Consider the following 24,693-nt stretch of genomic DNA (forward strand, 5'->3'; position numbering starts at 1 on the left):
AAAACAAAAAATTTCTTTCGTCGTAATTTTTTTTTATCGAACTTGTACTAACTTGGCTAAATTTTGTTATAAAAAATGCTTATTCCTGTAACATCACCGATATTTTATTAATCTTCTTCTATTCCATTTAATAACATGAACCATCAGGTACTATCTTATTTTAGTTTTCACTTCTAAATCCTCTTTGAAATAGAAAAAAAAATCACTTTTAATTCAAGTCTCACCTAATATTAACACATCAAGTTGACTATTTAATTTAATACTTACTCGTATCTTTAACTTTTGCCATGTTTATATTTATGGGTATCAATAAATCCAAAATTTGAGTTAGAATAAGATAAAATCTGAATTTTCTATAATTGGATTCCATTATATTAATTAGTGTCAATGTTAACTCATTAGAATTATTATTATTATATTTGTGATATTAGATTCTCAACAAAATTATTTCCCTTGTCTACTCAAACTTGTAGAATTGAAATCACTCTCTTAAATCTTAGTCAGCAAATGTAGTTAAATTTTAGTATTATATATTTTTTTTAAGTATTATATTTACGTTAGTTATTTTTACAGAAAATTTCATGAGACATAATTTTTTTTACTTTTCCTTTCTTCTTTTCTTTATGTAAAAATGATATCAAATTCACTTTTTATTAATTTACTTATCCCCATTCTTCCATATAATTAATAATGCTCAAGATAAAATAGTGGGCAAACCAAAATAATCATCCGAATTATCTTGATATAGACAAAAATATTTTTAAATTTTATTATCGATAAAAATAATTTTAAATTATTTAAAAATATGACGAAAATATTTAATTATAATCAGAGACTTGTTTTAATAACGAAATGTTATAGAGTATTTTTATTATGTTTTTATGTAGTTTAAGAATAACAAAATTCAAAACTATTTTTACTGGGACAAAAAATAATTCGGATGCATTTTGGTAGTTTAATAAAATAATCTTTCAAGGGAAGGATACTAACGGAAATGAGTGGAATATGAATCTTGAGATAAACGATGCGTTTTCAATGTGAGGAATATACTTTTGAACCACACAAGTTGCGTATTTCAATTTGGTCAATGATGAAAAACGTTGCCTCCTACTTCTTCATCATTTTCCCTCTTTCCTTTCACTAACTCACCGCCAATAACAGATATAACCAATTTTTCACCACATGGGGGTCTCAAATTTTTCATCTTTAACTGCATAAACATCACAAAATCCATTCTTTTACACACTTTGTAATAAGCAGCTGCTTCTGTTTCGAAGTTCAATGTGTTAAAAGACACACTCAGGAGAAAAATTCATGGCACCCTTTATTCTTTTGGTGCTTGTATCCCTTCTATTTGTTCCAACAAGTTCTTATGTTCAACAAACTAAAGAGGGTTTCATCTCTGGAGTTATATCTGACAAGGGTCTTGATTTTGCAAAGGATATACTAATAGAACAAGGTATTGCCTCCATTGTTCAGCTTCAGCTGCCAGAGATTGAGAAATCTGTTCAAGTCCCTTTCATTGGAAATGCTAAAGTGATTCTTTCTGAGATCACGATCAAGGATATTCAAGTAAATTCATCTTCTGTTGTGAGTGGAGAGAGTGGAATCTTTCTAGTTGTTTCTGGTGCCACTGCGGATTTGGCTATGAAGTGGAGGTATTCATGTAGCAGTTGGTTAATCCCAATTGGGATTTCGGATAGTGGAAATGCAACTGTGAAGGTATGATGCTAGAAATGTTACATATGTTTATAGTTTATTGTTTGTACCATGCTTTTATGTTCTTTTCTATTGTTGCAATTGGGTTGTTTAGGCTCTCTTTAGTAACTGTCTCGAGATAAAAAATATCAAAACGTTGAAGGATGTAAACCTGTTTAAAGGAGAGTTGTTTTGAGACAAATACAAAGACAGAATGAGACAGAAACTGTGTTTTGAGACAGGGTAGTTTTTGTATTCATGTCTCTAGTTTTAGTCCCATATAGTGGGCTCATGATAGAAGTTACAAATTCAATTGCAATTAACCTCTCACTTTATTACTTTACCAATCTCATCAGTTTAAAGGATCTTTTTCCTTCTTTTTCATTACAAGACACTTGCCAAACACAACTTCTGTGAATTGTGGTTCACTCGGTTTTATTATGCTTGGTTTCAAAAGGTTTGTCCTTGAAACAAATAACAACTGTGTACCTTAAGTTGATTATTTTGATTAAAACTTGGTTAGAATTGGTTGTGTTGGGGTATCTATAAAGAAGGTTAGAATGGAATTTTTTTAGTCTTAGAATGGGATTTTACACCATAGCTGTCTAGTTCATGGGACTTGTTACAAATTATTTTGATGTATGTGCACTGCATAAATGAAATTCCTGAATTCATTTCCTAGTCAGGTGAACAATAACATTAGTGTGTTTTTGTTATTTTGTGTCAATATTTGACAGTGAAAAACCTGTGAGAATTTTAGCTCACTCACACTAAGTTGTGTTGTGCTATATTTGGAAGGTTAAAGGTATGCAAGTGGGGCTTACAGTAGATTTAAGGAATGAAGAAGGAACTCTTAAGTTGATTCTCTTAGATTATGGATGTTATGTTGGAGATTTGTCTATAAAGTTGGAAGGTGGAGCATCTTGGCTGTACCAAGTGTAAGCAATCTTCTTAAGCCATTCTCTTGATAATGGATACTATTCAAATGTTCTTTCTTAGAGCATTAATTTTGCTTCTTGGAACATAGAATTACTTGTTCAATTTGGTGTTTACATTGGTTTTTGGAGACATAAAGACATCTAAAGTGAATGATCCCTATCTTTCTGTTAACATAATTTTCTTTTCATGATATTTATGAACCTAGCTTTTGTTAGGGAGAAATTCTTGCATGATCGTAGCACATTTTATCCGTGTTTCAAGATTATTCACAACAATACATTTTAATGTATAATGTAAATTTTATATATATATAAAAAATCAAGAATGAATGGTTATGAATGTTCCTGGAACATGCGTTAAATGTGCTCCAACCTCTAGGCGCATGCAAGAATTTCTTCACATTATGCGCGCATATACATTTAGGAAGATTTATGTCATTAACCTCTTTATGTGTTTGTTTCAGCTTAGTGGATGCTTTTCAAGGGAACATAGCATCTGCAGTTGAAGATGGCATTTCAGATAAAGTAAGTGAAGGCATAGGGAAGCTTGACACTTTATTGCAGTCTCTTCCAAAGCAAATCTCTGTGGACAACTTTGCGGAGCTAAATGTTTCTTTCGTTGGCAATCCTGTCCTGAGTAGTACTTCAATTGCGATTGCGATTAACGGCTTATTCACAGAGAGAAATGTCTTTTTAGTACCTCAACGTTACCGAAAAAGATTACAGGTTTCTTCTGCATGTGGTGGTTTACCAAAGATGATAAAGGTTTCAATCCATGAAAATGTGTTCAGATCTGCTTCTCTAGTTTACTTCAGGGTAAGTTCAAATCTTGACTTTTTTTATTTATAGGCTTTAGTCCAATCACACTTCTTTTCTTTTTTATTTATTTTTCAATTTGGTTTCTTTGTATGTATGATTTATGTTATCTTATTATTAATATAACCTGTTACATATGATCTAAAGCTAAGATTGGTCAATATAAATAAGCCAGTTTCTGTTAAAGCCATGACAAATCAGACATTGGAGACTGCAGAAGATAGAGATTGTGTGTCTGACTTTACATGAATCCCAAAAATATATATAAATTTAGTTGGTGAAATAAAGGGTTCTCTTTCCAAGTTTGCATTAGAAACCTTCGGTTAGGTGCTCTGATAATTTTTAATTATCACTGGATTTGGAACAGCAGGATTATTATCTGAGCTGAAAAGAACTTAGATTGCTCACAAGATCCTTCAATTAACTTTGACATTTGGCACTTGCAAGAATTTTTGTTGGCCAAGAAACATTGAACTCCGTTCATTCAATGTTGATGGTTGTTTTGAATTTCTTGATGCATTCATAAATCTATATATTTGGATGCAAACAGTATTCCAATTCACTAATTCATAAGCGTGCGAAAAAAATCAAAACGACCATTAATATGGTGGAGTTAGCTATATAATTTCTTTTACATTGTATTATAGAGCAGAGAAATTCTTAGATGCTCTTAGAGCAAGAGAAAGATTATACTCTATACCATTCATGATTTAACACTGTTTTTGCGAATCACTGATGTCTTCTAGTTTTTTACATTTTAAATGTAATTGCTAGTATAAAATAACAACCATGCTACATGTACATAAAAAACTAGTCATCTGTATAAAATATATATTGAAATACAAAATAGTTAAATATACATTGAAAACTAAATGTATTTGTACACAAATATATGGTGGTTGATTTTTGGTGTCTAAATAGCATTTTTCACAAACTAAATGATACAAAATAAAAGCTTTTTCTCTTTCTCTATAATATGAAATGTGTTTTGATTCTTTATATTGTTTTGAAGGCTGATAATTGCCCTTCTTCTTTCTTTTGGTTTCAGGAAGGTAGTATGCAAATGATTATTGATGAACTACCTAATCAAGCCATTTTGAACACTGCTGAATGGAGATTCATAGTTCCTCAACTATACAAAAAGTATCCGAATGACGACATGCAGCTTAATATATCTGCATCTTCTCCCCCAGTGATACTAGTGGATAACCAAGATATTCGTGCGTCTGTTTTAGTAGACATAACGATTGATGTTCTTGAAGCTGGTGAAGTCATACCTGTTGCCTGCATCTCAGTGGTAAGTTTGATGGAAAAAGTGCACATAGTATTCTTGAAGCATTCTTTTCAACTTTCTGATTAAGCTATCTGAAATTCAGACTTTTCACAATTTCATCTTAATATTGTCATTGCAATAGCCACATTTTGTTCTTATCGACGTATGATCCAAAATCCCTATAATTTTGCTTAATTTTCAAGTGGTTTTGAAGTTTGCAATGAATTCCTTATATCAAAATTTTCACTCTTATTCTTATAGTTTGAACTTTGAACATTTCTAATTTAGTTCTTATAGTGCACAAACATATTTGAACTGTTAAAAAATTTGTGATCAAAACCCTATACTAAACGATAAATCGCCTTTTCTTTTGTTGAAATTTTGTGCATAAAGCAGCCATACATGTATTTGCTCACAAAATTTTCAAATCGAAGGGATCTATGGAATAGGACTTAATTAGAAATGTTGAAACTGTAGGAACTTGAATAAACATTTTTTGTACAAAATATAGGGAATTTAATTTTTAAACTTCTTTTAATCTGTGAAGTTAATTTAGTGCTCCAAAATCTCTAAGTGACTGTTTATAGTGATTCATAAACTTCAAAGGTATAAAGACCTAATTGAAATTTCAGTGAAACATAAGGATTTCTAGATTATTATCTAAACCTATTTTGAAGTTAAGATATATCTTGCTCTTTGCATGCTTGGATCCTATTGATCAGATATGACTGGTCGCCATGATCATTATTCTAACACATGCAATTATTCTTGGTTATGCCGCAGGATATTAGTGCTTCGTGTTCTGTGGACATTATACGAAACAAAATCAATGGTAGGCTCAAATTGGAAGAGTTTTCTGCATACCTGAAATGGAGCAAAATAGGAAAATTGCACATAAGTCTGATTCAGGTAAATGAAAATAGATGTAATCATTGGGTAAGATTTCAGCTATTTATTATTTAGAAGCTGAACCAAATACTTTGATTTTTAGTTAGTTTTTCTGTTTTAGTTATTTACTTTGTTCTACGACGAGGAGTGCTAGGGGGCCAGCAACTTTTATGTTTTGTAACCATCAATTAGCCATCAATAATGTTTTTAATGGTGTGAGATTACATCCAATAGTGGGAGATCACTCACTTTTCTTTTGATGGTTAAGTGCTGACCACAAAACACAAAAATTGCTGGCCCCTAGACTTTCTCTATCTCAAATTAGTCCTTAAAAAATTTTTAGTCAGATACTTTAGTCTTCAACAAATTTTAATTACCAAATCAATCTCCAAACTTTTATTTTGTTAGACAAATCAGTCCCCATATCAGATTGTTCGTCTATATAGAAGAATTGATATGAAAATTTTAAAAATTTTTAAAAACTGTTACGTCTTTATTAAATAATAACAGGAACTGATTTGCGTATCCTTTTACCAAAATTTGATTGAGGATTAATATGTCTAACAAAATAAAATGTTAGGGACTGATTAAGTGATTAAAATTTGTTAACCCATAAAATTCTTCTTTATAGACTGATTTGGGATATTACTCTCTAGTATATCCTCTCTGCTAGTTAAAAGTTAAAACAATCATTGTAAGGACATTTCAGCATAGTTTATGGCTTTATGCTCTTATTATTTCATTTTATTTTTCTTTTGGTTTGTTATTTTATAGAGTAAACTGCTGATTTAACCCCCAAAAGTTTGTGACAATGACAGTTTAGCTCTCAAGAAAAAGAAATACACTTTTGGCTTCCAAATATGAATATTTTACAAAATGCCCCATCTACTGCTTAGATTTTGGGATATTTGTCAATTATTGTTCATCCTTGAGAGACCACAAATTTCTTTCTTTTATGGACTAAATTGTCAACGTCATAATCTTTCGGGAACTAATGTGAAAGTGCATATTAACATAATCTCATATGTTTTAGAAAGATGACTCTAATTTCTATTCTCAACGATATGATTTTTAAATCACAATCTTTGCATGTATCCACGCATTCGTGAATATTTTTCTTTTAACACTTCATCTTTTGTCAATGTTTGCAGTCATTAATATCAACGGCTCTGAAAACCGTTGTCATACCGTACCTTAACTTGGAACTGAAGAAAGGATTAGCACTGCCAACCATTGATGGTTTTGCCTTTCAGAATGCAAATATCTTGTACCTTCCTCCATGGATTGCAGTGTGTACTGATGTTTCTTACTTAGAAGACTACTATCTCACTCAGCATTCAGCTTATGTATCATAAAACTACAGCATAAGAAGAAATTTGTACGAGGCTATGAAGGTTGTAGCATGTAACAACATCTCGGAACCAATTCTATCAGGATGCGAATTCAAATCGCCCCCACACGGTTGGTGGACTGATCAGTGCCATACCCACATAAAATTCATATATCAAAACACAAATGGTTTCTCTGTTTTGTTCTTGTGGAAAGGGTATGAACTATTTTTCTAAATGAATGTAAATAATAGAACATATGCATAAGTTTGATGCATTTGTAAGCTCTGTATATAAGCATTAGAGTAATGGTATACACTTCTTATGTCGCCTTTTGTACACCATACATTCATTAATTAAGATTATTTGTTCAAAAAGAAGTCGCCACTTTGATATATAATTATTCGAAAATGTTTGGTAACTAAAAGGTTTAGCCAAAATCAGTTAAAATTTGCTTTATTTAATATTCATTAATTGCTGTAACAATGAATAAATGTTAAATAAGAAGTTCTAACTGTTTTTTTTTCTCCTTAACATTATTGTATCTGAGTCAAATAGTTTACGATACTCAAAGATGTAGTTTATGACATAACATTAAAACATCCATAAAACAAGAGGTTTATAGTTAGAGAAAGTATATAAATTTACGGAAAAGCTCTGCATACAAGTTCATTAAACAATAAGATCAAAATACGCGCTGCTTCAGGTACGTTGATTACACGCGCTATATAACATCGCGCGTATATCTAACTACCAGATTTAAAATATTTCTTTCCCTTTTCGTTTTCGTTATTTTGAGATTTCGTTCTTCTTCTTCTCCCGCGTTTACCCTCCTTCTTCTCCATTGTTCTTTTCTTCTCCTTTTCTCACTAGCATCTTCTTCGTTTAGGTTACCTTTGTCTCTCTCTGCAACTCGATCTTCGTTTTCTATTTTTGATTTGTTGTTTTTCGAAATCAAAGTTTGATCTCGTTTTGAAGATAATGGATCATTCAACCTCAGATTGTCATCTGAATGCAGGCGAAGTGGATTATGAGTCAGAATCTAACGAAGTCCCTGAGGTTTGATTTACATAGGATTAGTATGAAATTTCTTTCAGTAATTTGTATAGCATTGTGTAGTTGAAAAATTGCTGAACATTACTGTGAAAGTAACACGTTTACCTGAATCTGTCGATTCAATGTATTAGTTGTGATTAATTACCTGGAATTTGTAGCAGACGCTCGGGTGTAGATCAATTCTTGTTTGGGTGTATTTTAGCTAGAAGTGTGGGTGTATCTACACTTTACTGGTTTTTTGTTATTTTAATTTACTTGTTGTTGTTCAGCTGTATTATAACAGACATGATTAGGTGTGTTTTTAGAACTGTATTATATCTGCATGCTGTGTATTTACAGTTTATGGCTTTAAAAGTCATTCTGTAGTTGAGTTGTTGCGGTTAGGGTGTATCGTATTAGACATGATTGGGTGTATTTGAATCATATCTATGGGTGTATTTACAGTTCTGACACGGTGTATTTTGCAGCCTCTCTCAGTTGTTGATGACGAGCTTGTTCCAAAGGTCGGAATGACCTTTACCACCCTTGAAGATGCTGGAAAATTTTACAGGAACTACGCCAAGGCTGCAGGTTTCTCTACAAGAGTTCGGTGCACAAATAGGAAGGGAAACGAGATTAAGAACCAACTGATTACATGTAGCAGAGAGGGAAAATGGAAATCTAAAATATCTCCGACCGAGAAGACCAATCCGACAGCCGGTCTAAACTGTCCTGCAAGAATTTATATACACACATTGAAGGATGTCGGTGCTTGGATCATTTCAAAGGTTGTGCTGGATCATTCACACCCCTGCTGTCCAAGCAAAGCAGAGATGCTCAAACAGCACAGGGAACTAAGCATGTCCATTCGTCGTACGATAGAGAATAACGAGGAGGCCGGTATCAGACCAAGCAAAACCTACCAATCATTTGTTGCGGCTGCCGGGGGTCACCGCGAGTTAAATTTTATCGAAAAGGACGTGAGGAATTACATTACCAGGGAAGTGCGGAATGTTTCCGAACAAGAAGATGCAAAGGAATTCGGGAAATATTTCTTAAGAATGAAAGAGAAGAATCCAAATTTCTTTTTTGAGCTCCAACTCGAAGAGGATCAATCGATTAAGCTGGCTTTTTGGGCCGATGCAAGAAGCAGAGCCGCCTTTGAGTATTTCGGAGACGTCATTTCATTCGACACCACCTACAATACAAACAGGTAACAAACTGTCCCTGTTTATGATGCCCAATTAATTTATTTTTACGAATCCGCAGTAGAGGTGTATATTGGCTGTTTCATTGGGTGTATGCGAAGCATTTGTTAGGGTGTAGCTAATGATTTTGCATTCTGGACCATGGTAATTTGTTTCAGGTATAATTTGGTCTGTGGTTCTTTTGTCGGGGTGAATCACCACGGTCAATCAACACTTATCGGATGCTCTTTGATGAAGAACGAAGAAATTGAATCATTCAAATGGTTATTTCAAAGCTGGCTTCGTTGCATGGGAGGAAACGCTCCGAAAGGGTTTCTCACCGATCAGTGCGCATCCATGAAAAGGGCTTTAGAGGCCTGTATGCCAACAACAGTTCACCGCTGGTGCATTTGGCACATCATGAAGAAGATTCCAAACAAATTAAACGGGTACAAGGGACATGCCAATATCGAACAAGAAATGAGCCAAGTTGTTTGGAACTCTCACAGCAAAGACTCATTCGATAGGAATTGGAACGATTTTCTGCTGAATTTTGGTCTTGGGGACAACAAGTGGCTTTCAGGTAATGTCTTTTTAAAATCTGCATCAGAGGTGTAAATTGCATGTTTTTTCGGGTGTATTTATAGACTGTCTTTGGGTGTATTATGCAGATCTGTACGAAGACCGTCACATATGGGTTCCTATCTATCTGGATCACCATTTCTGGGCAGGGATGAGAAGCACACAAAGGAGCGAGAGCATGCATTCATTTTTTAACAAGTATATCACCCGGAACAGCTCGCTTATTCAGTTTGTCAAACAATACGATAATTGCCTCGGAAGCAGGGAGCAAGCAGAGAGAGAATCAGATGCTGCAGATTTTCATACGGTCATACCGTGTGCAACGAAATCTTGCATTGAAGCTCAGTTTCAAGATGCGTACACTCACGCAAAGTTTAGGGAAGTCCAAGCGCAATTCAGAGGAAAGGCGAATTGCATCACCAGACTAAAGAATTCCGCTCTAGGCTATTCAGTATACGAAGTCGGAGAACAAGTTTCCAGCTCAATATTCAACAAGTTCGTGGTTACTTACGACTCGGTTGCAGCCGAGGTAAAATGCCATTGCTTATTATTCGAGTCGAGAGGGATACTGTGCCGTCACGCACTAAGCGTGTTAAGCTTCGAACAAGTAAGCCAAGTGTCACCGAGATACATACTGGAACGATGGAGCAAGAAGGTAAAGAGGCGACACACACACATCAAGAGCAGCCACGACGAGCCACTAATGGAGCCAAGAAGCAAGAGGTTCGACCAATTGGTTTTTCGTTCGCAAAATATATGCGAATTTGCCTCCGAATCGGAGGAGCTGACTGCAATTCTGCACCGTGCGTACGATAACGTCATGGCCGAGATGGAAGCATTAAAAGCCAAAAGGAAGGGGACATCTTCTTTATCCCACGAAGACGCCAACTTGGAATCCGTTAACGAGCTTCAAAGCCCGCCAAGGATTCGAACAAGAGGACGTCCAAAAAACAGGCTAGGTTCAAAGCTGGAGAAACAGATCGCAAATGCCACAAAGAAGAAGAAGACGAAAGTTTTAAGCGAGGTAAAAGTAATGTTCTTTAAATTTGTGGCGATTGAGTTTATTTTTCTCGTTAATAGTTTAGGTAATGTGTGTGTGTTATATTTCAGATAAACCTGTTTGATGCTGCATCAGCGGCGCATTCAAATTGCAGCCAATATCAAGGACACGTTATGAGTTATCAGTTCAGGGTACCAGCAGCAGGGGATAACTCGTTGGGTGTATAGTTTTACAGAATATGGGTGTAAAAGCACCGTTATTTTGGGTGTATTTTCGTTAATTCACAATTTAGATATAGACACATATATAGATATATATAAAACAAAAGCTGTAAAAATTCTCAGGTTATGGGTTTATATTTGATTTGATGTTTTTCTTCATATTTTAGTACATGTAATTCATACATTTTGAATACAGCGCAGACAGTTTGGGTGTATATTTTATACAACCTTGGGTGTATTATTAGACTTGCGTTGGGTGTAGCAGTTTATAATTTGTGTTTATATATGCCTTGATTTTTTCCTTCATATTTTACCACCTGTAATATAGCTTTTGAATACATCACAGACAGTTTACCAGCACAGATAGTTTAACTATGGGAAAAAATATACATGGAATAGAAGTTGTTGATAAATGGCAAATATTTACATCATTTGTTCAATTTACAAACTACCCAGTTTCTATATCAGCAGAATTAATCTGACAAAATGGACTTAATAATATAGAGGATGGCTTCGACAGCCTTATAGCACTACTCTCTCTAATTGCCTGATCTCTCTGTGTATTCATCTCACTGAATAGTATCCGGGATGTGTACTCCACTCTACAGTGGTCCACCTCCTCCTACAATAAAAAAGTATATTCTGTTTAAACAGCAATATTAATTCAGTAAAGTAATACAGAGTTATATGGTTTTAAAGACAGTTACCTGTGGCCAATTATCCCATTGATACTTCCCCTTTTTGATGTTTTCCGGCTCAATTATCTCCATCCACTTCATAACGTACACAGCGCAGTCATAGCTGAAAACGAAGAAAATAAATTACAAATCTCATTTACAAAAGTTTAATGTTCAGACTCACAAATTTATACCTTGTTTTTTGGCCTGATATTTTAACATATGGTGATTTAATTTCCTTCTCCCTCTCCCCTTTCTGAAGAGGTTCCCCGCCGGCATATGTTATCAATCTTGAAAATACGTATCCCTTAAATACGAAAATAAATCAGTAATACACCCGAATGAATGGACAAGATACATCCAACTGAATGGACAATATACACCCATCACAACTAACGAAATAGACCTATCTATTAAAGTAAAGAAGACAGAGGCAACTTACAGTGAATTTATTAATGGCCTTTCTCTCATCGGTGGGAGCTTTTTTGTGTAGCGGGTCAAGTATTTGACATTTCCGCTTTCTTGTATTTATCAGCCATAACCACCAATGCCCGGCATAGCAGACAGGGGCAAAAATCTGAAGGATTGCCACACATGAACAGTGTGTTATTTTATTTTGCAAATAAGTAAATAAGTGTACTAACAAATTTAGCAAACGAAAACTTACATATGGGTGCGAAGTCAATTTTTTTCTATCTATGAAGGGAATGAAACTCGGGTAGGCTTCCACCCTGAATTCCTTTTCCGTTTTTGGTGATACGAATTCCCCGTTTGGGTGATCCGAAAGTGCCATGCACTGCAAGAATGGGAAACGAGAAATGAAATACTAAACTTACACCCAATCGAACGTGACAAATACACCCAAATCAATATAGAAAATACACCCGAAGTTCGTAGAAGTAACACTTACCACAATATCGGGGGGGAGACAGTATATTTGTTCTTGAAATCTCTTTTCATTTTTGTTGTTGAGGATGAGGCAGATGGCAGATACAATCTAGAAATATATGCCGAAATCAATTTTACATTAATAAGCATTGTAATTGACTTTGGTGTAAAAACAGTAATCTTATTCTAATATTACCTGAGATTCTATATCACTTTTTGCCTGGAGGGAAGCAAGGTGCATTCTCATCAAAATGTATTCTCCTTGGCCAATCAGAGTGCACATCTCCTCATACTCGTTAGTATTGCCATCTGCATCTTCCTTCAGTCTCGTCCCCCAGATGTAGCACTTTTGTTTCATATCATCCGTAATCTGATATAATCCCCGAGGAGTTTCAAACTTTGCAGAACTTTCTCCCCCAGTCTCCCTCTGAATTTGTGGACTTGTGTTTTTTCCCTTCGTCGCGCTGCTTGCTATTCTTTGGACCAAACTGTCCAATTGTTCTATCAAATTCGCAGCTTCTGGAGATTTTTCCCTTTCTGTCTCCTGCGTTGACGCCCCCTCCTGGCTTGAATCAGTCAATCCAAGGCTGAATGATGGCACCCCTGGATCTGTTTTAGGAACATAGGAAGCTGTCCATGCCATCATCAACAGGGCAGCAGCGTCTTCTGCGTCTGGATGACTGCGTCATCATGTATAAGAATAAGAATAAGAATAAGAATATACAGATGATAAGCAAAGATTGATTTTAGTCTGATGAACTTACACTTTAGTTGGAGCTGGGGGAACCGTGGGTGTGGTCTCTTGAAGTTGTTTGGGGGTTTCAGGAGTGCTGCACAGTTACAAAAAATTAATCACGGCGTAAAAGAAACTAATCAGGAACAATATACACCCAAACTGTTAGCTAATATACACCCAAACTCCAAACAAATATACACTCAATACTATTTCTTACGTTTCTGTAGTCCCTTCAATCTGTAGCATAGGGGTTGGTTCAAAATCTGTCTCAGTGGTTGTTTGGGATGCCGGCACAAAAACCTGAATTGGGACTCTAAACAAGAAGAAAAATGAAAGGTTAACAACGCCTTTGAAAATAATAAGGTTATAAGGTTGAATATTGTTGTAAAACTCACATTGCAAGCGCTTCGGACGGTGTCTGTTCCCTCACAACCATCATATTCGAATCAAACGGACTCAACCTAAAATACACCCAAAGAAATTCAAGAAATACACCCGAACAATTCAAAAAGAAGACAGGCTTTGTTTTTTTGAGAACTTACATACTTGCAGTTTTTGCTTTTTTTTCCTGCCTTTTTTTTCTTGAATAAAATAATAAAGGGCTTTTTTTTCTAAAAAAAATATATACAGAATTAGAAGTAGAAGGGTAATAGAAGAACAAAAGTAACGGTTATTTGAAAGAGAAATTACATGCTCTGTGACGGCTGGTTTACACTACTCTGTTCTGTGTTTCCTTGAGAGGAAGGAGCATCAGTTCCCAAGTTCACAGCCGGTATTCTAAGACAGATTTGATCCAAGCAACACAACAAAGTTAATATTCCAACTTATTAGACAACATACACCCAACTTGATCCACTCAATACACCCAAATGGTACCACAAGACACACCCAATTCATGATAACAAGATTTTATTAAATAATAAAGCTTCTTACGTTTCAGACGACACATAGCGACCTTCTGTCGATCGCAGGTCAGGTTGGTTCTCCCTGCGAAACAAGAAACAATTATTAGCATGCAAAACACAACAAAATATGAAATAGACAGCCCATCAAGACATACCCCTCTGCAGCAGATTTATCAACGTTTTGCCCTAGCCATTCATCCAGTTCGTCACTTGATATTTCATATGTCTCACTACATTCATAAAGGAAGATGTTAACAAAAATAATTACGACGATAGACGGTAATATAGCTTACGAGGTACTGTACCCGTCAAAGTATTGGTCTTCTTTAGGAGGTGAATCCTCCACGAGAACTTTTTTCTTTTTTGGTTGTGTTCTGGGTGGAAAAAAAAGAGTACCAATCAGAAATAAAAAATTAATTTTATCACAGAATATTATGCAAAGAAGTGCTTACTTTTTTGGTGTTGTTTTTGTTTTTTTCTTCTCCTTCTCCTTCTCTGCAGGTGATGATTCTTCACTCCTATAAGTTAATAACAGACACTTCAGTTAATACACGAAATCTTTATAATGAAGCCAAAAGAAAGGAGTAATAATTTCAGGACATTACTCATCACTTTGTTCAGATTCAGATTCTGAATCAGAATCTGGCTCCTCTTGCCTCTGCTTTCTTTTTCTGGAGTCCATTCTGAAAGGCAAACAGTGATTATTTAGAACATACTAAAATACACCCAACGTGATCTACAAGATACACCCAACTCGAAAAAGAAATTACACCCAAGTATGGTACTTACTTTTTCCCCTTTTTGATGGGGTGTTTTCTTGCTGAATCCTCCGAGTCTTGTTGAGTCTCAGACTCAGAGGTAGAAGTGTCACTGTCAGTAGCTGTTTCTGTCTCCGAAGACGATGTTGGACTCGCCTTCCTTTTTTTTCTTTTTTTTATTTCTTGTTTTTTTTCTTTTTTTTCTTTTTCTTTCATTTTTTCTCTTGCTCTTGTCTCCGCCATCTTCACAATCCCCTGAAACATGAGATATTTTAGCTAGCAGCATTCAGGTAAATAAAATACAAGCAACATATTATGTTTACTTACCAAAATTTCTTCTTTTTCTGCAGTCATTCTTTCCACCAACTTCTCCTTAGTCCAGTTGGCAATCCAAGGCTTTGGTGGTCTTTCAGCCCTCTTCTTGCCTTTGTTTTCAGAAAGATGAAAGTATATTATCATGAGGGCAAAGAGGCAACCATCAATTGCCTTCTTCTTCTTCTCCTGGTAGTCTGTGATGCCTTTGATCAAGAAGGTCAAAACATGCGCCCCCCAGTTTCTCTCCGATATGCCGTCCATCTTAAAAATTGGGGCGAGGTGCACGGGCGATATTTTGTTTATCGTCGTTGGCAAAAGGAACGCCATCTGTATGTAGAGGATGAATATCCTCTTGAACATCAGGCGTTCCTCTTCGCTGCCAACGCCGATTTCCATCATTTCATCGGTAAGACTTTTGAGGGTCTTACCCTGGAATCTTCTATAAATTATTTTGTCATCATCAGAAAGTTGCTTATAAAGTTGCTTATACTCAACTTTCTCAGGAAACAGATTTCCTACAAAAAAGAAAACAACAAAGTATCAAAATCGGTTCAAAAACACCCAAGTATCAACCTTAAATACACCCAAGCATGAACTTAATATACACCTATAATTTTGAGCTAGTTACCTGTTGCATTGATGCCAAGCGCATCACCTATTGTCTTTGGTGTTATTTGGAAAGAACCATATCCTGTCTTCAGTCTGTTCTCCCCAAGTTTGAAGTTGTTTGCCAGTTCCCTTAAGAGTTGGTGATCCACCCTTAGAGGTGGGACGTGCATCAACCCACCAAATCCGAGATCCCTGACAATTGCCTTCTTCTCCTCAGCCATGTTTCTGAACTTATCACTCAGGAGATGTGTGGCACACTTAAGGTCTTTCGTTTGGTTTCTTGCTGCCATTTTGTCTGAAACAAAAAATACACACAAATATACTCCCATTAGTAACAGTAAGATACACCCATATGTAAGAATCAGATACACCCATTGATAACAGTGAGATACACCCATTGAAATTATTCAGATACATTCATATATATCAGTCAGATATCAGTCAAGCATGTTTCAATATCAAGCAACATTACAAGGTCTAATAACAGTAAGATACACCCATATGTAAGAATTCGATACACTCATTGTTAACAGGGAGATACACCCATAGATATTATTCAGATAAATCCATATATATCAGTCAGTTATCACTCAAACATGCTTCAATATCAAATTAATTCAGATATCAGTAAGATAGACGCATATATGAGTCAGATACACCCATTGATAAGAGTAAGATACACCCATATGTAAGAATCAGATACACCCATTGATAACAGTGAGATAGATATTATTCAGATACATTCATATATATCAGTGAGATATCACTCAAACATGCATCAATATCAAGTCACATTACAAGTTCAAACAGTATACAACCCCCAATCTACGGAATAAAGCCCCAAAAATCAACAACAGTAGCAAGAGAACTTAGAACAAGAATGTAGAATGACGTAGAACTTAGAAGAATGACGTAGAACTTAGAACAATGTGACAAAGAAGCAAGAATAATAGCACAGTAAACCCTAGAAGAACGACGTAGAAGAAAACTAAAATATACAGTAATCTTGATGAACTTACGTTGAGTGTATTTGCTTCGTTTTCTCTTCAGATTCTTCATGGAGAGTTTGATGTTTTTTGATGGAGGTTTCGAACAACAATTTGTATATTTTGAACTTTGATTTTTGCTCGAAAATGGGAGCGTTTCCTTGGTTTCCAAGCGTTTTGAGAAGTGGAAGAAGTGGAGGAAGTGGAAGAGTCTGCCATACGTAACCGTTTGTGTTGAGCGCGTGATTTTGACGCGCCATGTTATGCTTCCTTATGCGCGTGTCTTCGATTTGGGCTGGGCCAACTTGGATGCTTGGATACTTGTATGTGTAGCAGGCCCGATAAATTTAACTTTTAGTTAGTTAATATTAGAATTTATATTTATAATTTAGAATTTAGCATTAAGAGTTTATGATTTAGTATCTAGAACTTAAGATAAATAAAATAATTTTAAAAAATTTGATTGATGGTGACCGAAAAAAAGATTAATTTTCTAGCATTACTTTTATAGTTATTATATCTTTTTTTTTCAAAGATAATAGGTTATATTTCATTAATTATTAAAAAATGAAATACAAAGATGTCCAAAAGTAGGACAGCATAATAAAAGGTGGGGATTTCCCAAAAACACTACACTGAAGGTATTCATCCGACGGTGCGTGGTCGAAAAACGAAGAAAAATCTTAAAGAAGAAAGAATGATAAATCCAATTGCATGCAACTAAGAGCTTGCCTCATGGAGATGACGACCTAAACCGGGAGTTTTTTGAATTTCACGGAGCAACTTGACAGAGCTTGCTAGAATGGCAGACGGCATAGAAGTAGAACCTTCAAAAATCAACTGGTTGCGAGTTTTCCAGCAGACAACAGTTCCAGCAAATGATAGCAAGCAATTGAGGATTACGGTCAGCATTCTTCAACGGGTTAAGTATCTCTGTTGATGCAGTCCACCATGTCCAAAAGTCGTTAGAACTCTGAGGGGGAAGACAGTCACGAAGATAACTCTGAGACCATACGTCTTTAATTCTAGAGCAATCGATTAAACAATGAGTGACTGTTTCCGTTGCTTCATGACAGCAGGGGCATATTGGTGATATAGATGGGATGCGGTGATGAATCTGAGCAAGCACCGGAAGTCGGCCATGGAGAGCTTTCCAGATAAATAGCTTAATTTTGTGAGGCAAGTTCAACTTCCATAGATCAATCCACGGCTTTTTCTGCTGCATATAATTAGGGCAAAGCTCCAGAGGCGGATGGTAAAATAAATAGCCAATTCTGTAACCTGAAGCTGTATCATATTGCTTGGATTTGTTCAAATCCCATTGCAATTTGTCCCTACCCTGCTGAATTTTAACTGACAAAATCCTGTTTGCAACGTCTTGGGGAAATAATTCTTGAATGAGATTCTGATTCCAATTCCTATCTTCAGTAATTAGATCTTTAACTCTTGGAACCAACTCAGAAATAGCCTGTCTATTTGGCATGTCAGAAATCATTAAAGGATACGGAGGAGGCAACCAAGGATCCTCAAAGGTTCGGATATTCTCACCAGTACCCACAGCCCAATTAAGACCTTTTTCAACAATCTTTCGGCCTTCCAGTATGCTCCTCCATCCCCAAGAAGGTAAGACTCCAATTTCTGCCGTTATAGCATTACCATTGCTAAAGTATTTACCTCTTAGTATTTTAGATAATAAGGAAGTAGGCTGTGTTACAAGTCGCCAAAATTGTTTGCCTAAAAGCGCCAGATTTTGGATTCTGAGATATTTAAATCCAAGGCCTCCTTCTTTTCATGGGCGAGTCATAGTGTCCCAGCTAATCCAAGCCATCCGCCTTTCAGAACCTTTTTGTCCCCACCAGAACTAAAAAAGTAGAGAGTGAATTTCCGAAATTAAACCATCAGGCAACTTGAAGCAAGACAATGTATAAATAGGAATAGCTTCTCACACTGCCTTAAGCAATATGTGTCTACCACCTGACGAAAGAAGATTATGCTTCCACCCTTGGATTCTTTTTCGAATCTTTTCTTTGATCATACTAAAAGAAGCCTTTTTCGATTTAGAGACTGTAGAAGGCAAACCAAGATATTTATCCTAAGCCCCAATATGATTAATATTTATAGAGTTAGCCAGTAGTGTACGAGTAGTGGAGGGAGTGTTGTGGCTAAAGAATGCAGCAGATTTATTAAGATTTACCCTCTGGCCACTGATACTTTCATAAGAATTCAATAAATGTAGGATATTTGAACATGCTTCAGGATTAGCCTTACAGAATAAGATGGAATCATCAGCAAATAAGAGGTGGTTGACCTTGGGACATCGCCTATGTATCTGAAGTCCCTGAATTAGTCTGTTTTGTTCTGCCTTGTGTAGCAAGAAGGAGAGACCTTCTGCACAGAAAAGAAAAAGATAGGGGGATAGAGGATCTCCTTGTCGAATACCTCTATTTGGTTTGAAGAAACCATAAGGTTGTCCTTCCACAATAACAGAATAAGAAACAGTTGTCACTAATTCTCGAATCCACATGATCCATCGGGAGTCAAAACCAAACTTCTCCAATATAAACCAAAGAAAGTGCCATTCCACCCTATCATATGCCTTACTCATATCTAATTTTAGCGCCATTTCATTTTCGAGACCCCTTTTTTGTTCTTCAAGTAATGCATACACTCGTGAGCAACTAGGATATTATCAGAGATTAATCTGCCTTTAATAAAAGCACTCTGCGTAGGGCTAATTAGTCTATTCATCATACCCTAAAGCCTATGTACAAATACTTTGGAGATAATCTTGTAAAAGACTGAAGATAGGCTTATTGGTCTTACCTGAGTCATATCTTTAGCATCAGAAATCTTGGGAATAAGACAGATCTGAGTGTGGTTAAAACCCTTCAAGATTCTGCCCCAGAAAAGAAGCTCTTAACTGCTCGAAACACATCACCACTAAGTATGTTCCAGAAGCTTTGAAAAAATTTTGCTGTCATACCATCATCTCCTGGAGCACTTTGAGGATGAATGCTAAATGTTGCGCGTTTCACTTCCTCCATAGTCACTGGTCTTTGAAGCCTACGGTTCATGTGAGCTGTAACCTTAGGTTCAAAATCAGTAAACATAGGTTCAGGGTTCTCATGACAAGTGGAGGAAAAGATGTCCTTGAAATAAGATTCAGCCACAGAAGCAATACCAGCATTTGAAGTAGCCACTTCACCATCACTGCCAGTTAGTTGCCAAATTCTATTCCTTCGGGTTTGATTTCTAAATTTCTGATGGAAGAAAGCTGTATTCTGATCACCAGATTTGAGCCATTTGACTCTAGACTTATCTTTCCAATAAGATTCCTTATTTCGCAATGCTTTTTCAAGTTTGTCCTCTATTTTTGAAATGATGTCGCCTCCATGAATTCCTGCTAAACGAAGTTCCTCTAATTCCGACTGTAGTAAATCAATCTCCACCTTCGAATTAGATCTGTGTTCTTGCTGCCATCTGACAATCTTATGCCGACAACGCTTTATTTTTTGAGCTAGGATATATATGGCTGAACCATCAATCTGTTCATGCCAAACCTCTCTAATAATCTGCCTTATTTCATCATTGGAACACCATCTTTCTTGAAATTTGAATCGGCGTTTAGATATCTCAGTTCTCGGATTAGAGTCTAAGAGAAGAGGGGCGTGATCCGAGCCTGATTCTGACAGTCTAAGAACCGTTGCATTGGGATAGAGTTGCTGCCAATCAACTCCTACCAGGAATCGGTCTAGTCTTTCCTGTATCAACTCATCACCCCTCCGTCTATTTGACCAAGTGAATGGTCTTCCGACCATACCAATATCAATCAAGGAATTATCATCAATAAAACTATTAAAGGTTTCAATAAAAGAAGGAGATTTAGCACCCCCACCTTCTTTCTCCAATTGATTAGAAATGGCATTAAAATCCGCCATTAACACAACCTTACCATCGAACTGTTGGGTGACTGAAGTTAATTCAGCAAATTGAGCCATTCTATGTTGATCATTTGAACTGAGATAAACACCTAGAACACCATAGGGATCATTAGAACCAGCTGTCAGAACTGATGCCGCAATGAAAAATCTACCATGCTGTAAAATCTGAACAGTACAACCATCCCTCCATGCCATTGCCAAACCCCCTGATAATCCATCCGGATCCACAATAAACCATTCCTTGAAACCACAAGATCTTAGTTTTCCTTCAACTTGTCGAGATTGATTTTTTGTTTCACAGATAAAACCAACCTCGGGGGAGTAGGATTTGCAAATCCCTTTAAGAATGTGGATTGTCAGGGGTCTCCCCAAACCCCGACAATTCCACGAGAGCAATTTCATATTTCTTTGGGTGCCACTTGAAGGCTGGCACCCTCCACCGTCATAGCAATTATATGAGAGTTCTGAGTCTCTGATTTGTTGCCCATGGTGTAGAGAAAATCAGAATTGGTATTCAATGATTCCAAAGAGAAATAAGATATATGGAATGAGTGAATAAGAAAACGGAATGAATTAAAAGAGGAATGAATTGGGAGAGAAAACGAAAATTAGGGAGCTAAGTGGAAAAGAAATTAAGAAAAGAAAGTAGAAGAAGATGGAAAAGGGTTTGACGAAGAAAAGACAAAGAAAGATGTAACCATGAAGGCGGCGCAGTGAAACCCTAGCAGAGCGTCGGGCGCTAGATGAAGAGTACGTACTCCCACTGAAAATTTTATATAGTTATTATATCTTTCTTTTCGAATAGAAGTTACATTTCATAATGAAATAAGATGGCTCACATTGTTTAGTTTTATTTTATCATCGTTATCGTTAATAATATTAAAATGAGAAGGATTTGGATGCCAAACATGCCGACATAATATCTTGGTATTAATTTTCCTATAAAAAATACAGATAATGAAATTTGTAAAGAATTAATAATAAAATTTAATCAATCATATCAAAATCAATCATTAATAATGAAATTTGATACATTACTCTGTTAAGTTTTATATCTTCATATGATTTAAAAATTATGATTAACCAATTTTAAAAAATGGTGTTGCTTGTTTAATTAAATATATTGCATAATTTAGTTTAAAATGCTAACTAGTTATATCCCCATTTTAAAATTCTTTGCCCGATATAATAAGCTTAGTTTTTGCATTCAAGTATTTTTAGGTTTAAAATTATGATGTGTACATAAAAAAAAAAAAAAAAAATCAACGATCAAATCATAAGCACTACGTAAATTTGACTATGCATTCCCTAAATTTCATACACATGTCTTTCCCAATATAATTGAATTTAAGACTCACCATATCCTTTTGTCCTGATAATGATTTCTTGATTCAACAGTCTTCTCGTATACACAAATATGGTTGCTTCAAATAGATCCAACTAAAATATCAACAACTTCTTAATGAGCCTAACAAATTTCATGCAACAAGATAGGCATGTGAGTGCATTGCCTCATTTTCACCAATGCTAGTAGCTTCTTCTTTATTAGGTTCATTATTATTTTGTTTATGAAATTGCACTCTGGGACTTGGAGACTATAATTTATTTCTACCTTATTAGCCAATCAGCATGGAATAAATTTAATAATTGGTAGAGTCTAGTACCTAATAAATGTCATTTTCCTCGAAAAACAGAAAGTCAATTTTATAGTAGTTTTCTTTGTCGTGTGTTACCCACTACCAATGTCTTTTTATTTTGCCCCAAAAAATATTGTTACAATACTTGCTGTTAGAATAAGTTTGGGAAAAATGTTCTTTAACAGTTACATAAATCAAATTAAATTCTAAGATGATAGTTACTTTTAAAATTTCCATAAGTGGATGAGTATTCCCTTAAAATCTAAGCGTTATAGCAACTTTAATAAAATCAATTTTAGATATTATTTTTGACTTTATAGTAATAAAATAATTTAAAATTAAAATTTATATTAGATATTATTTTTAAAATGATAGTCATATTAATAAGGAGAGATTTATTATTTTAAAGAAAGATAGTGATATGTTATTACTTGTATAATCTATTAAATTCATTAAATGAACATTAGAATGTTATTATGGTAATGTTGTTAATATAATATTACAATAAATACTCAATTAAAATATACTCAAATAAAATATATGTATTCAATTATACTCTTATATTTTATTATTTTATTTTTTATTATCTTCTTATCAATTTAGTAAAAAAATAAATTTAAATTAATTTAACATAAGTTTTCTCAGTTATTTATAAAATTCTAATTTTTCTTTCAATCCAAATGTACAAAATTCTCAATCTTCACATTCACATAATTCTAATTTTTTTCTGATTTTTAAAATAATTAAAAAATAATTTAAAATTTTAAATTAAAATAAAACTAAGCATTGAAATAATAAACCTCACATTGAGTTTCAAATTAACTTTTATAATATATGGTCTTACAAATATTTATATGACACTTTGTAAGATCCAAAATAAAATAAAACTAAAATCAAGCAATGGAAATACTCTTAGCTTGTATATTTTACAAATTTTACATTTTTTTGAAAATATAATTTTTAGATGGTTTATGTACAAGATGTCTCTGGTACGGGTTAAGAGATGGATCGAAAACTTGCGGGTTGAGGCAGATGCCGGATCGCTTGACTGGAGCAATGGGGGGAGGTACCTGCAAAGACACTCCGACGCTCAAGTCAGAATGGATCTAAGAGGTATAAGGTGTGTGGAATGAATGAATACTTGGAGGGACTTGGGTCCTCCTTTTATAGGTGTTGGTGAGCCTCTTATCTTATCTTATCTTATCTGGCTAAGATAAGGGAGATGTTTGAATTCGAAAGTTAGTTAGGAGCTCTAGAGGGCCGATTTCGGGCCTTCCGGAAGATGGAGACGGGTCGGACCCGAGGAACCGGGTTCGGGTTCAGTCGTGGGTCCGGGATCTGTGGGCCGGATCCGTAACAGTTGCCCCCGCAGCGGGAGAGCGAGCAAGGTCGGTCTGTCGCTGGGAGGTGTGGTATTCGACTGCGAGCTGGGTCTTTAGTTTTTCTTGGGTGTTCGTTTGATTCTCCGTCGTGAGATCGGTGTCTCGGCTTCGGCTTTTGCTGGAAGGTTCGTCTGACCATTTTGGTTTGACGTGACTCTTCCGAGCCTACTGCGTCTGTTGCGTTCTTCGAGGCGTGCTTTATTAGCTTCTATTTTCGAGGGAGGTGTTTAATGCGAGGGAGCATTTTCCTCTTTTGCCCCTATGAGCCTTACCTTGTTTTAGGGTTATTTGTGTATTTTCGCCCCCCTCCTTTTGTAACCGTTTTGGCCTTTTAATTCCCTCGTTTGTTTTATTTTTTCTTTTTTCGTTCTTTCTCGAAGAAATCTTCTCTTCTCTCTGTGTTACTGTTCTCTGGTGCTTTTTGCCGCTTCTGCTTCTCAAGCTTCCCCAGGATCTTTTTCTCCGTTTCCAGGTTGGTGTGCTTCTTTTCTTCTTTTTTGTTTTGTGCTATGCCTGTTTTGTATTTGCCATGCGTTGTACTTTGTTATTTCCTTGCTGCATTGTGTTTTCTGCGGTGGTATTTTGAGTTTTGGGGGAGGGGGCTGAGTGTGGTTGTGTTTGGTTAGTAGTGGCGGTGCACCACCGTGTTGGTTTTGGCAGTAGCGGTAGGTTTCTGTTCTTGCTTCTGCGTAGGGTTGGTAGGCTGATGGTGGTGCTCCTCCCTGTTTTAGGTATGCATCGGCGGAGAAATGAGGGTGTTGGTGCTCCCGTGGCTCCCTCCAGGGGCGTCCCCGCTCGCTACACTTGGGTGACTAGCGACGTGTGGGGCGTTCCGTCACGGATGACGGAGGTCGATCTTCAACGCCTCTGTGATCAGGGGGCGATTTGTGGTG

The 24,693-nt window shown here is 35.8% G+C and overlaps 4 protein-coding genes across 4 annotated transcripts; 2 read left to right on the forward strand and 2 right to left on the reverse strand.

Annotated features, from left to right (window-relative positions):
• Positions 1–1,037: 1,037 nt before the first annotated feature.
• On the forward strand, positions 1,038–7,318 carry LOC112720223 (putative BPI/LBP family protein At1g04970). The gene is made up of 6 exons (XM_025771085.3): positions 1,038–1,722; positions 2,497–2,636; positions 3,101–3,452; positions 4,501–4,749; positions 5,509–5,634; positions 6,765–7,318. The coding sequence occupies exons 1-6, from the start codon at positions 1,315–1,317 to the stop codon at positions 6,966–6,968; spliced, it is 1,479 nt and encodes a 492-aa protein (XP_025626870.1). The 5' UTR covers positions 1,038–1,314; the 3' UTR covers positions 6,969–7,318.
• A 2,810-nt stretch (positions 7,319–10,128) lies between these two features.
• Positions 10,129–11,217, forward strand: LOC140176490 (uncharacterized). Its single transcript, XM_072208031.1, has 2 exons — positions 10,129–10,769; positions 10,856–11,217. Exons 1-2 carry the CDS (start codon positions 10,449–10,451, stop codon positions 10,970–10,972), a joined length of 438 nt encoding a protein of 145 aa, XP_072064132.1. The 5' UTR covers positions 10,129–10,448; the 3' UTR covers positions 10,973–11,217.
• A 1,258-nt stretch (positions 11,218–12,475) lies between these two features.
• Positions 12,476–13,574, reverse strand: LOC140176021 (uncharacterized). The gene is made up of 4 exons (XM_072205864.1): positions 13,485–13,574; positions 13,296–13,361; positions 12,728–13,211; positions 12,476–12,640 (listed from the first exon to the last, which is right to left on the reverse strand). The coding sequence occupies exons 1-4, from the start codon at positions 13,511–13,513 to the stop codon at positions 12,476–12,478; spliced, it is 744 nt and encodes a 247-aa protein (XP_072061965.1). The 5' UTR covers positions 13,514–13,574.
• A 219-nt stretch (positions 13,575–13,793) lies between these two features.
• LOC112723787 (uncharacterized) lies at positions 13,794–17,027 on the reverse strand. Its single transcript, XM_072206464.1, has 11 exons — positions 16,874–17,027; positions 15,874–16,149; positions 15,258–15,760; positions 14,962–15,185; positions 14,778–14,855; positions 14,625–14,690; positions 14,478–14,546; positions 14,328–14,402; positions 14,201–14,254; positions 13,958–14,044; positions 13,794–13,878 (listed from the first exon to the last, which is right to left on the reverse strand). Exons 1-11 carry the CDS (start codon positions 16,911–16,913, stop codon positions 13,806–13,808), a joined length of 1,545 nt encoding a protein of 514 aa, XP_072062565.1. The 5' UTR covers positions 16,914–17,027; the 3' UTR covers positions 13,794–13,805.
• Positions 17,028–24,693: the final 7,666 nt, after the last annotated feature.

Source organism: Arachis hypogaea, chromosome 11 (genome assembly GCF_003086295.3).
Source record: "Arachis hypogaea cultivar Tifrunner chromosome 11, arahy.Tifrunner.gnm2.J5K5, whole genome shotgun sequence".
Classification (NCBI taxonomy): Eukaryota; Viridiplantae; Streptophyta; class Magnoliopsida; order Fabales; family Fabaceae; genus Arachis; species Arachis hypogaea.

What these genes read in the sequence shown, in the direction of transcription:
- LOC140176490 (XM_072208031.1), top strand. Translation starts at nt 10,449, where the DNA reads ATGGAGCCAAGAAGCAAGAGGTTCGACCAATTGGTTTTTCGTTCGCAA. An exon ending in AGACGAAAGTTTTAAGCGAG is followed by an intron (nt 10,770 to 10,855) that starts GTAAAAGTAATG and finishes GTTATATTTCAG; the next exon opens with ATAAACCTGTTTGATGCTGC.
- LOC112723787 (XM_072206464.1), bottom strand. Translation starts at nt 16,913, where the DNA reads ATGAAGAATCTGAAGAGAAAACGAAGCAAATACACTCAAC. An exon ending in CCCATCAAAAAGGGGAAAAA is followed by an intron (nt 14,856 to 14,961) that starts GTAAGTACCATA and finishes TTTGCCTTTCAG; the next exon opens with AATGGACTCCAGAAAAAGAA. An exon ending in GAAGACCAATACTTTGACGG is followed by an intron (nt 14,403 to 14,477) that starts GTACAGTACCTC and finishes TTATGAATGTAG; the next exon opens with TGAGACATATGAAATATCAA.
- LOC112720223 (XM_025771085.3), top strand. Translation starts at nt 1,315, where the DNA reads ATGGCACCCTTTATTCTTTTGGTGCTTGTATCCCTTCTATTTGTTCCA. An exon ending in GCATCTTGGCTGTACCAAGT is followed by an intron (nt 2,637 to 3,100) that starts GTAAGCAATCTT and finishes TGTTTGTTTCAG; the next exon opens with CTTAGTGGATGCTTTTCAAG. An exon ending in TGCACATAAGTCTGATTCAG is followed by an intron (nt 5,635 to 6,764) that starts GTAAATGAAAAT and finishes CAATGTTTGCAG; the next exon opens with TCATTAATATCAACGGCTCT.
- LOC140176021 (XM_072205864.1), bottom strand. Translation starts at nt 13,513, where the DNA reads ATGCTACAGATTGAAGGGACTACAGAAAC. An exon ending in ATTGAAGGGACTACAGAAAC is followed by an intron (nt 13,362 to 13,484) that starts GTAAGAAATAGT and finishes GTAACTGTGCAG; the next exon opens with CACTCCTGAAACCCCCAAAC. An exon ending in CCCCCAGCTCCAACTAAAGT is followed by an intron (nt 13,212 to 13,295) that starts GTAAGTTCATCA and finishes ATGATGACGCAG; the next exon opens with TCATCCAGACGCAGAAGACG.